The following is a 13,633-nucleotide window of genomic DNA, read 5'->3' as shown; positions in this document are numbered from 1 at the left end:
CTTTACCCAAAATTTTGGTTCACAGCCTTCTTTGGATTATCTATTAGGGCAAAGTAAAACCAGCAAGCTTATATTGCTATCTCATGGCTAAGGTGTCAAGCTATTGGATCTTTCTGTGTATACATGTCTAGATGTGTTTATTTGTATGTACACTTATTGTTATATGTTATGTCTACCAAATTGGCTTATAAGTAAAAGAACACTTATAAATTAAGTAAGTCTAAGCAACTTTCAAGTTAACGTGACTTAAAGTAAAACTTTACTAAACAAGCTAGCCTTAAAATTATTGATGGAATAAAAATAGAAATGCCTTCAGAATTTTCAGCATACATTTTGTCTGAATTTTATGTTTGTCTTTGCTAAATATTTTAAAATATCAGTATTAATGCAAGTTAGGAGCTGCTTAGGGTAAGTCTGCCTCCCATTCTATTCAAAGTCTCACTGAGATAAATTCATGTCTGATTGCTTCCTTTGGAAAGGCTAATTGGAAACTCAGAAGAATGCAACCATTTGTCTCCAACCTGTGATCTGAAAGCCCCCAAGACTCCTCACCTCAAGTTGTCCCACCTTTCCAGACCAAACCAATGATTATTTTACATACGTTAGTTGATGTCTCATATCTTGTTTGTTAAAAGTAATAAGTACAGTGAATGGGATAAATGTCTTCGGTAAACTTTTTGCATAAATTAAAATCTTAAAGTTATTTTTAATGCTCATTTAATATCTGGGTCATTTCCAATTAAGAAGAGTTGTAATATGGGGAAAATATGTTTCTAAAATTGTGAATTGTTCTTACCTATAAATGCCCACTATTATTCAGGATTTCTTCCTTTTTAGGGTTCCACTAAAGTTTTAGGTTACTAAGGATAAAAATTTTACTTAACACGTAATTCTGTGCACAAAGTGTGCCAGAAAGGGTTATAAGTGAGAAAAAAAAAGAATAATTTTTTCTAATTCAGAAGTTATCTAAGAGTTAGTTCAAATTACAGATTTGAAAAGCTTATTTATGAAACAACGTGGTAAGAAATCATTAAGTAGGGGAGAAAGATGTGGAAAAAGTTTAAATAATAAAATATTCAAAAAAAAAACCAAACCTGACCTAGATGACAGTATCAGGTATGATCATTAATTTTTCAGATGGCACAAATAGGGATTAAACAAACTGCACAAATTGAAATTATAAGCACCAGGGAACGGTGAATAAATAGATATAAAAGATGGTGGAATCCTGAGGCTATCAAGCCAACCAAATAAAGTGTTGCCGTTTAGAATAGAACTCCAATTTTGAAGAGAACATAAATAGAAGTCAACTTGGCCTGTAAGGTCCCTTGGCCCCATTGCTTGCTTGCTGGCACTCCATAAGGAGCTACAATTCAGGCTGGACGTCAAAATCTACAGGAATGAAAAGCATCTCAGGCAGCGAGGTTAATTAAAGGTCTGTAACATAAAGCTTAAGAAAACAGCAAAGTAACCAAAATTTTTCCATCAGGATAAAAACACTATGAAGACAGTCAACATTCATAAAAAATGATGAGTTCGTGTCTTTTGTAGGGACATGGATGAAATTGGAAATCATCATTCTCAGTAAACTATCGCACGGACAAAAAACCAAACACCGCATGTTCTCACTCATAGACGGGAATCGAACAATGAGAACACATGGACACAGGAAGGGGAACATCACACTCTGGGAACTGTTGTGGGGTGGGGGGACGGGGGAGGGATAGCATTAGGAGATATACCTAATGCTAAATGACAAGTTAATGGGTGCAGCACACCAACATGGCACATGTATACATATGTAACTAACCTGCACATTGTGCACATGTACCCTAAAACTTGAAGTATAATAATAATAATAATAATAATAATAATAAAGGCTGCAAAGGCAAAAAAGGGAAATAGATAAATTGGATTACATCAAAATCTAAAACTGTTATGTACCAAGGACACTATCAATAGAGTGAGAAGGTAACCCATGGAAAGGAAAAAAATATATATCTGAGGCTAGGATGGTGTGTCATGCCTGTAATCTCGGCACTTTGGGAGGCCAGAGTGGGAAGATTACTTGAGGTCAGGAGTTGAAGTTTGCAGGGAGCTGTGATCACACAACTGGACTCGAAGCTTGGAGAACAGGGCAAGATCCTGTCTCAAAAATAAAATAAATATATATATATGTACATAATATTATATATATATGATAAGGGGTTTTATATATATATATGAGAAGGGGTTAATATTCAGATAATACAAAGAACTCACTCCTACAACTCAACTCAACAACAAGAAAAACAAATTAAAAATGGGCACAGGAGTTGAATAGACATTTTTCTAAAGAAGACATGCAAATGGCCAATAAGCACATGAAAAAGTGCTCAACATCACTAATCATTAAAGAAATACAAATTAAAAACCACAATGAAATAACATTTCACATCCGTTCAAATGGCTATTATCAAAAAAAGAAACAGAAATAAATGTTAGCATGGATGTAGAGAAACTGGAACACTTGTGCACTTTTGGTGGGAACGTAAAATAGTGAAGGCACTGTGAAAAACAGCACAGCAGTTCCTCAAAAGCTAAAAATAGAATCACCATATAATCCAGCAATTCCAATTCTGGGTATATAACTAAAGGGATTGGAAACAAGAACTTGAGCAGATATTTGTATACCCATGTTCGTAGCAGAATTATTCACAATAGCCAAAAGGTAGAAGCAAGTAAAGTGTCCATCAACAGATGATGAATTAACAAAATGTAGTACATACATAAAATAGAATATTATTTAGCCTTAAAAAGGAAGGAAATTCTGATACGTGTTACAACGTGAGCGAATCTTGAAGACATTATGCCATGTAAAATAACCTGGTCACAAAATGACAAAAGCCACATGATTCCACTTATATGAGGTATATCGAGCAGTCAAATTCATAAAGATAGTAAAATAGTGGTTTCCAGGGGTTAGGGGAAGGGAGGGATGTGGAGTTCTTATATAATGGGTACACAGTTTCAGTTTTGCAAGATAAGAAATGTTTTGGAGATGGTTGGTGGTGATGGATGCAGAACAATGTGAATGTTCTAAATGTGAATGTCGCTAAACTGTATAGTTTTAAAAAATAGATAAAATGGTAACTTTTATGTTATGTATTAGTTTTTCCACAACTTAAAACTGTTTTTTCTAAAGACAAAGACTATGAGAATCTTAAAAGCATATTGGCCAATATGCCAAGAGAGTCTCATGAGATGCCAGCCAGAAGAACTTGATACATTCTCTTTTCACAGTATATTCCCACTGTGTCTGGTAGACATGGGAATCTATGATCCATCAGGGTGAATGAACTTTGAGTGTACCTGCTTTGGCAGTACTGGTTATAGGGACTCCGACTTGGAGGGAAATCCGTGGAAACAAGTAAGGAAGCTTAGACAGGCTAAGTTGAGCACAATGAGGTGAGTAGGATCAATGAATACATTCCAGGCCAAAAAGATTTTAGTGTACCTGATAATTCCAGAACATTATTTGCAAGGCTACTTATAACAGGCAACAAACTACTTATTATAACAGCATAAACAAAAATCCTTATTATAACAGCATAAACAAAAGTCAGCCTGTATAATCTGTGAGAATAAAGTCTTTAAACTCCTAACAGGATGAATGTACAGGCACGGGGGATTATTTATCAGACACTGTATGTAATACAGAGAAACTAAATGATGTCCTTCTGAAACAAACAAAACTGCACTATAGATGCTTAAACAGTCTTGTGGTTTTAAACAGCAATTATTTTACACATTCTAGAATACTGGAAGGTCTGGTCCCACTTCCTCTAGAAAAGTGAAGATTCTTATTTTTTTCCATCTTCCCTCTTTTGGATGGCTCTAAGAACTTCAAAATTTTTGTAATGGCCACTACCACCATGAAACATGCTTAAAGAAGTTTAAATATCCATAGATACTGAGTTACATAAAATTAATGACAAATAAAGGGCACATCAATTTTGGCACTTGTGTGAATGGAGAATTAATAGAAAATTCATAAAACAATAATAGAAAATGCCAACAAAATAAGCTGGTTAAACCTTTAAAAAAATTAGTTGTCAAATGTTAAGAATAAGTTTTAAGAAAATGTTGTGCCCATTTAGCTTCTGGCAAGGTTTAAGTGTACAAATATTAAATGCTTGACACAATCAGCTTCAAGGACAGATGCCATGCTCCCAGGTTCACGGTGGTGCCAGGGGATAAAGCACATGCTGTGCCTGAGGTGAGCAGTAGAAGATGATGAAGGCATGACACCTCCTGGAGGGTAAGAACAGTAAGAAGATGCACAAGGAGCTGCCAGTGAGCTCCATCAGCAAGCAGTCCCCCTAATCCACTGGCAGCATCGCAGTAACGAAACACCTGCCCACAATGGCTAAAGTACATGACAGAAGGATGCACTGTGTCCAAAGACATGCCGAGCTTCAGAGGCAAACACCTGTCCAGATGAGCAAAATGTAATTGACCTATGTGCTTTTCCTCTTTTTATTGAAACTCCTCTTGACCTCAAGTTGCTGAACATTCCCATCATAAAAGCCATGTTGCATGTGGTAAGACAACCATTTCAGTGTTTGGGATCTTAAACAAATCCCTGCCTGCCTAACAAAGATCTATTTCACAACAACCATCCATAGGGCCATCATTTCTCAGCATTCAACCTTCCTAAGCCCTCCAAGACAACTACCACATTTGATCCCAAAGACATCTGTCAATCCACAGGAACAGTGCTTCTTGGGTGAGCAATTGCTGGCACTGCCTGTGACTCTCCAGCCACATTTCTCTGGAGTAGACGTCACTGCTGCTGAATGCACTTTCTGTCTAGAATACTGAGAAGAATAAAATTACATTCTGTAATTAGATCTATATTTGCCCTTAATACATAGCAATGGTGAAGAATCAAACATTCACTGACTGTCAAGTCTCAAAAGATGTCTTTACATTCTTCAGCTTCAGGGCTTAGGGGTCTTTTTTTATTGAGTCATCATCAATTCATATTTGATGAAACAGGCACAATGCTATGGGAATAGTAACTATTCCAATCCCTGAGAATGCCTTCCCTTCTTCATATTGTTTCTTATTTCATTAACTTAAAGGTATTTTGAGATTCAGATTTATGGAATTCCTTTTTAACTCAAGTCAAAGACTTGGTCTCTTTTTCTCTAAATTTTTTTAAAGAAAACATTGATTTAAAGTTGATGCGTATCAATCAGGTGAGAGTAAAAGGCTTTTGCAGTGAGACATGGATTTGAACCTCAGCTGTATCACTTACTAGTTACAGAAACTTGCATGAGTTTCTTCACTCTCTTAGCCTCAGTTTCCTTTCTGTAAAATGGTGCCAATAATGCTTACCTCTGTTGTGTGTTGGGGGCATTAAGTGAGGTGATTAAGACTATATGCTTAGCAGAGGGCCAGGCACATGGTAAATATTAAAGATAAAAGGAGTTTAGAAAATTTCTGCCTTCTGTATGTTCTAAGGAGAAGGAGGAGAATGGGGAGAGAATAAAAGGAGAGAAGTATCACAGCACAGTGCACTGTAATATTGTAAATCCCCTTTGACATGTAACTACTATCTTAATGTTCTTTCTAATACAGTAACTCAGGCTAGATAAAAAGACCCAATGTATGTAGCCATCTTATAAAGTAAGTATAGGACTCCCACCGTATAATCAAGAGTCCAACAGGTTCCATGTGTTTAACATTCAGACTCAAGGATAAAATCATTTCTTAAGAAACTTAAAGGAATTTTTAATATGTCACTTTACTCCCAGCTTCTAGTGTAAGGGCTAACCAATTTTCATATTTTTGTCTCTTTTCTACTCACTCTAGACATGCCCTGCTCCAGAATAGGATGTATTTATCCTATTTGTGTCACTTTCATCTGTGTTTGGGTGAAAATAATAATCCATTCATATGATAATCTAGTCTTTTGGGCCATTTTTAATGTTTTTTTCATATAGCACCACAGAATGGTAACTTCAGGCAAGTCTTTAAGACTAAGCTAGAGCTGACTAGCAGATGACCAGTGATTAAAGTCAGCAGTCACTATTGAGACCAGAGTTTATTATTTGGACGTTTGAAATGTTTGTCATTAAAATGAAAAGCAGGGTTAGTCAGTTAATGAATCTGGCACAACAGCATCTGGAATGCAGGAAGGACAAAATACTGAATAAGTTCAGAAATCAAGGAGACATTATGAGCCAACAAGATCATTGCCTACATGTTCCCTTTTCTCTCTATAAGATTTGAACTTCCTATAAATCCTATCATTTAAGATGGCAGCCTGTTCCAGCTCTGGAAAGCTTGAATGCCTGTGAAATGCCAACATAAATGAAAATTTAATAGCTTTCCAACTGCAGCACCTGTGCAGATAAATTGTACCAGGCTCCAAACAAGTTGAAGAGCCTCAATATGTTATATATGGAGCAGCTGGTTCAGTCAATGTTCATTTGCTGAATGGTTTCTGTAATCCCAGCTTGAGCTGGAAAGGGATCTCTATAAAAGTAGTTAACTCAGAGCGTCCATGCAAGAAGCACCTGTCATCTAAACAACTTTGTGGGAGATGCCTGCCTTCTCAGCTGTGGCGAATGATGAGAAAGACTGCCATTAGAAAGAGCAACAATGTTCGTCAACACATGCTTTCCAAAGTGACACAGCAAGTCTCTTTTGCCACTAGATCAGGTTGTTAACACCTGGCCCTAAATCAGAGTCATTTACCCAACATCCTCCCTGGAATAAAATGAACATTTGGTTATTCATGATACTTTTTGGCCCTATCCAATCAAAAGGTACTTTAATAACCTGTTTATCTACTAAGAATATATATTCTGTCATTGTTTCTACTCTGCCAAGTCTGTAAGTATTCTTGTCAAAAAGAAGAATGAAGAAAGAAAGTCATGTTTGGGAGCAGAACATTTGAACCTCTGCAACAACCCAACAAACTGCATTACACTGCCTTACTCCCAGAATTATCCCACTGGGTACAAATACATATTATAGGGATAGTATATTTTTGATATAAAATGTTTCCTTTGGAATATAAATCATTCTATTGTAAAGATACATGCACGCCTATGTTCATTGCAGCACTATTCACAATAGCAGAGACATGGAACCAGCCCAAATGCCCATCAATGATATAATAGATAAAGAAAATGTGGTACATATATACCATGGAATACTATGCAGCCATAAAAAGGAACAAGATCATGTCCTTTGCAGGGGCATGGATGGAGCTGGAAGCCATTATCCTCAGCAAACTAACACAGGTACAGAAAACCAAACACCACATGTTCTCATTTATAAGTGGGAGCTGAACAGCGAGAACACATGGACACAGGGAGGGGAACAACACACACTGGGGCCTGTTGGGAGGGTGGGGGAAGGGAGAGCATCAAGATAAAGGGATAATGCATGCAGGGCATAATACCTAGGCAATGGGTTAATAGGTGCAGCAAACCACCATGGCACACATTTACTTATGTAACAAACCTGCACATCCTGCACATGTATTCTGGAACTTAAAATTTTTTAAAATGTATCCTCTGTTTGTATGCAATGGCCTAAACATGCCCTATCTTCTCATGTGATTATTAGTTATTAATGTTCTTTAACTGAACTGGTTTATAAGATCTGTTCCTTTGTTGATTTATACCCACTATCACTGACCCTAATCCCTACATTATATCAAGGACTCTCAGTAAAAGGAAAAGAATGATTGCACATACATAAACATATGTTTATACCTACCTTCCAAAACTAATAAAATCACATGCTTGAAAATCAATAAAGGTACGAGACCCTTTTATGCTCCGTGTCCACCTGCTTTCACATTGTCTCAATTCTACTATTGACTTTGTTTTCCATTTCTAGATCCTTTTTCATCCTTTCAACTTATCTTTTGAGTGAGCAAACTAAATGGCTTTAATGAATACTCACCCCATGCCTTCCTCCACTACTGAAACCTTGTCATGCATTTCCAAGGTGAGCACCTTGCCTGAGCCACCCCTTAAATCCCCATGATAGGGAGAGGGGGTGGCTCAAAACTTCCCATGAGAATGAGATTAGATGCAAATAACCACCCAAACCTTCAGTCTACAGTAGACTGTTCTAAATTTTACTTTGAGGAAAAGGATTTCTTTAAATGCTGGTCATGTAAAATGATCATCTATTGGGAATGTACTTTAGCATTTGTTAAGGAAAAGCAAATGACACTTGGTTTTTTACAAACCCTTTATAATCTATCTGATGGCTCAAAAACTATTAAGAAGATTATTATGGATGATTTTATAGCCAAAGACAGTGGCTTACAATTTCTACCAGTACTGGTTCTGTCTTCATAGCCTAATGATTATTTCTACACATAGCTTTACATTTCAATTGTTTATCATTCCCAAGCCATCAGACATGGATTAGGAAAAAAGTCAAAGTAATAGGAAATTATATCTTAGTATTATTTTTAAACAATTAATAGTTCCCAGTTGAGTGAAATGAATTTTGTTTTACCCCAAATTACAATAATGCAGCTCTAATCTGTAACTTCTGTGCTAGGCTCTACTTACTGGAAGTTTAGTTCATTTGATTCCTGGACTTCAGCACAGAAGACCTCAGTTCCACTTTTCATTTCTGCCACTGAGTTCCTGAGTAATCATGCCTGTGTCAACTGAAATTCCTTTGACTTTTTTTTTTTTTAGGGGGAGATGTTTGTTTTTTCTTTCTTCATTTGTGAAATGGCAATAATCCAAATTCAATCTGCAAACAGCCACCCAAAGTCAGGGACCTCATTTTAGGATATATTTTCAAGCTATGTTTCTAGAAGCTCTAAAATTCTGCATAGTTCAACATGTTTCATACAAATAATTTCACTCAAATTTTTTATTTTAATATATTTTAACACTTTGGGAATATACCAGAAATTATTAACTCACATGTATTATAGACATTTTAACACATTTTGGGGAACATCCTTTCAAGGTATTGCCTTGTTAACCCATTCTTGTGTGCAAATCTCAGTATACTAAGCTTCTATAGGCCAGGCATGGTGGCTCACACCTGAAATCCCAACACTTTGGGAGGCTGAGGAGGGCAGATTGCTTGATTTGAGCTCAGGAGTTCAAGACCAGCCTGACCAACATGGTGAAACCCATCTCTACTAAAAATACAAAAATTAGCCAGGCATGGTATTGGGCGCCTGTAGTCCCAGCTACTCAGGAGGCTGGTGCACAAGAATCGTTTGAACCCAAGAGGTGGAGGTAGTAGTGAGCCTAGATCATGCCACTGTACTCTAGCCTGGAGGACAGGATGAGACTCCATCTCAAAAAAAAAAAAAAAAAAGCTTCTGTAAAAATCTGTATGTATAGATGACCTTCTGTTAAGTATTTCTTAGTAAAAATATAGATTAGCCCTGGTCTTTTTCTTTTTTCAAAGTCAGTGCCTGATTTACTCTCATTCTTCAGATGTACAAGCAAGTGCCCACATATGTGAATGGCTTTACTGAGGCCTATATGCTAGGCCAGCCCATAGTGGGCATGCACAACACCTGGCCATTATTACATAATCTGTGGCAGTGTAGCAAGATGATGCTAGTGGTGAAGTAAAAAAAAACAATGTGACTAAGTTACTACAAGGGTTGGTTAATGGGATTTTGCAATCATGTTAGGAAATCGTGCTGGAGTTTCAGGGTGACAAATTTGAATTATAAAGGGTTAGAAGAGGCCCTATTCTGGGTTTTTGGCAATCAGATAGAATTTTGTACAGGGAGAACCAAGGAGAATAGAGAATCCATGATTCTTGAATATCCCCCAGCCTGATCTGATATCTGTTGGTATGATTTGCTAAGTGCACATCCTTTGAGCTTATCACAGTAAACTGTATTTCTATAAGATTTATATGATAACTCATTTTTCCCATATCAGTAACCCAGTCATGCAATAACATGACCCTCCCATGTTTACACCAAATGAGATTCAGACTCATCTGCTTGGAACATAGTCTTATCATGTAATAGTCGATTTTTCAATAAGAATTTAATTTCTAGCAGGTCATGTCTCAATTTTGTTGAATTATAAATTTTAGTACGTATTACAAGTTTTATGTGCTACCTGTCTGACTTTGATGTTTATAATAAGAAATACAAGCAGCAGTTAGATATTGTTGGTGATTAAATTTTGAAATGAAAATTTCTTACCATCTCTTTCATGTTTCTGGATAAATAATGAATGCAGTGAGAGTATATAGCAGGCTGTTACCATTTTCAGCTACCTATCTGTTGAATCAGTGTTTTCATATATAATTATGTTTTGGAGTTCTACAGAATATTATATCTGAAAAAATTATTCAATTGCTGGGAAAATAAGAGTTTGAAAACTGCTATTTTGAAGGTACAACCACTGATATCATTTGCAAACCATCCTGATAGGCAAACACAAAACACTGAATGTATGGTCCCAGGTGTATTTGGAAGGCAGAACCATCCTGTGAGTAGGCAACACTAGTGAGAGACTTTTTACCTCTTGCCAACCTGACACACAGATGGAACAGCTCCCCAGAATCAAATGTGCAGTCAATGCATGAAACTAGAAAAGTAAACCTGGGAAGACATGAAACCTCAGAAAGAATGAAAAATAGGTGCCATGATGATAATATGTTATCAACATGTACTATAAATGTGGGATGCTTCTGGCCTCGCTTTTATATTTACGATAAGGAAGCAGTTGTAAGATAATGATCTGTGATTATATATGGTTTCCAGCTGAGCCCTTAACCTTCCTGTCCCCTTCAGTCCCTTCCTATTGGTCTCTATTCATTTGCCTCCTAGAGATGGGCTCCAAATTCAAAATCAAGCTACTCCAATAAGTTATGCAGGTATAACCTTCTAATTAAAGTTGTATTGAGAATATAATCTGCTTTTTACTAAGAAAGAACTTATACTTTGCTTCCATTTTCACTCCTTTTATTCCTCAAATAAGAGAACAAAGTGAGAAATGTAGAGAGTCGCACTTTTTACTTTGCTTTTTAAATAATAAAGTAGTAAAAGAATATGAACTGACAGCCAATTCCCCTCCCATATCCATTCTTCTAAACTTTGTTAATAGCTATCAATTTAATCTAGTGTTCCTATGTTACCGATCACTACTGTGTGCAGACAATTGAATTCAGCAAGACTCCATGACTGTAGATGATATTGGAATTAAATGACATTGGACCTGTTTATCTTAGATTATTTACCCCTTAGCATTTCACATAAGTGATGCCTACTGTATTAGTCCATTTTTACACTGCTGGAAAGAACTACCCAAGGCTGGTAATTTATAAAGGAAGGAGGTTTAATTGACCCTCAGTTCCACGTGGCTGGGGACGCCTCAGGAAACTTACACAATCATGGTGGGGAAAGGGGAAGCAAAGGCACATCTCCCCACGGTGGCAGGAGAGAGAGGGAGCAGGGGAAATGGCCACTTTTAAAACCATCAGATCTCATAAGAACTCACTCACTATCATAGGACAGCATGGGGGAAACTATCCCTAGGATCCCATCACTTCCTACCAGGGCTCTCCCTTGACATGTGAAGATTATAATTTTGAGATGAGATTTGAGTGGGGACACAGAGCCAAACCATATCACCTACTCTTATATGCTTAAAGTGAATGCATTTAATTATAAATTTAATAGAGCCATTATGCTTTTTATATCGCCTTTACACTGTATAATTATTTAAACAATACTGTAAGTTAATAACGTGTATAGGGAAATGTAAGTTAACCATAAAGGTAACTTTAGCAAGATCACCAGTGCTTGCTTTGAGCCAGCCATCCAGGTAATGAAATGTGACCCTCACCATGGTAAATACATGGCTTGCTGTCTGTCGTACCATGGTGACATGGTTCCCAAAGATGTCAATGCTGCCATTGCCACCATCAAGACCAAGTGTACTATCCAGTTTGTGGATTAGTGCCCCATTGGCTTCAGGGTTGGTATTAACTACCAGCCTCCCACTGTGGTGCCTAGTGGAGACCTAGCCAAAGTACAGAAAGTTGTGTGCATGTTGAACAACACCACAGCTGTCGCTGAGGCCTGGGCTCACCTGGACCAAAACTTTGACCTGATGTATGCAAAGCATGCCTTTGTTCACTGGTACGTGGGTGAGGGGATGGAGGAAGAAGAGTTTTATGAAGCCCGTGAGGACATGGCTGCCCTTGAAAAGGATTATGAGGAGGTTGGAGCAGATAGTGCTGAGGGAAAGGATGAGGGTGAAGAGTATTAACCTGTGTGCTATACTTTTATACTCCATTGTCTTGGGACTGTCTCATTTTTGTTCTGTGAAAATGTCCATTATATCCCTAAATTGTCAATAAAAGTAATAATTCCATTTTAAGTGTCAAAAAAAACCTCACTAAGCATGTTACTCTTAGTGAAATCAATGCATGGTCTAGCCTCTCATATAAGAAACAGAAAAACAAAAAACATTCTATTAAAAGATTATTTAACAGATATTAATAGATTAATAGAAAGCAACTTGACAACTTTGTTTCCTCAAGAAAATGTCTTCATATGGTTTTTCCCAGATTCAAACCCAGTAATTAGCATCCTAGTTCAAGTAGTTAAATGTGAGAAATGGGGTAGGGGGAATCCAACATGGGAGTAAGATGGTGAGAAAGAGAAGAGAAAAAAAAATCATTAAAGGGTCTGTTATTCACTGGGTAATATTATAGGCAACTGGAGCTAATCCGCAGAGAAACTCTGGGAATCAGAAAATTCCACATGAAGGAGAAGGGTGCTAGGGCACTTGTGTATCCCTCCCATCAATCCCTGGCTGAGGGCTGTTCCTGGAGGGTTCTTAGCTCCCATCCCTTCCTCCCTGCCATCTACACAGACAGAGCAGACGTCAATAGCTTATGGAAGCTCTTGGGCTGGAAGATGGCAGACACCATCTGCCAGTTGGAAGTCTGCCAGAGTGCACCAAAGAGGTAAGGTCTAAGAGATACTGGAGGGACACTGAAAGAATTGCCAATAAAAGACAAATGCCAAGTGTAAATTCAGAGGGGTTCACAAGTCATCTAAGCAATTGAGCAAAGATAATAAGTCTCTTTTGACAAAAGCCTAAGATGAATTACTCTCTATGATTTTAATAATAATTGCTGGTTACCATTTATTAAGCAGCTCCTATGTGCCAGGTATTGCTCTGAGCAACCAATATCCATGATCTCATTTAAAATTCATAGCAACCCTATTATAATCATCACCAATTTACAAATGAGGAAGTTAGGATTAGAGGGATCAAGAAATTTCCTGAAGTAACAAACCAGAGTAAGTTCTCTTTCTGCCTCCCATTGCTTTCTTAGGTCCTCAGATTGAGAGAGAAATATTTTCCTTAGAATGAGTATACACTAAGCTCTAGAAATTGTATCTAAAGAATATAACCATCCACAACCTTCAGAGAAAGACCTGTGTCTTCACATCTTTGAAATGCCAGCCTGTGTACCAAAAATGAAGAAATTTCCCACCCTGGTGGCCCTGCCAGAATGGTAGACTTTTATGAGAAGTCTCTCATTTCACGCTCTGTACCTGCTTCTTTCAAGTTAGCACTTTTTCTTTTTCCTGTTTTTT

At 37.3% G+C, this 13,633-nt stretch overlaps 1 protein-coding gene across 1 annotated transcript; it reads left to right on the top strand.

The window, feature by feature from the left end:
* The first annotated feature begins 3,334 nt into the window (after positions 1–3,334).
* On the top strand, positions 3,335–12,302 carry LOC100610717 (tubulin alpha chain-like). Its single transcript, XM_024356507.3, is given in 3 exon segments — positions 3,335–3,409; positions 11,248–11,332; positions 11,797–12,302. Coding segments are annotated over 3 exon segments (654 nt in total). The 3' UTR covers positions 12,291–12,302.
* The last annotated feature ends 1,331 nt before the right edge of the window (positions 12,303–13,633 follow it).

The sequence above is a fragment of the Pan troglodytes genome, chromosome 4, assembly GCF_028858775.2.
Source record: "Pan troglodytes isolate AG18354 chromosome 4, NHGRI_mPanTro3-v2.0_pri, whole genome shotgun sequence".
NCBI lineage: Eukaryota > Metazoa > Chordata > Mammalia > Primates > Hominidae > Pan > Pan troglodytes.
Note: the sequence above shows the minus strand (reverse complement) of the source record. Positions and strands in the feature narration are given on the sequence as shown.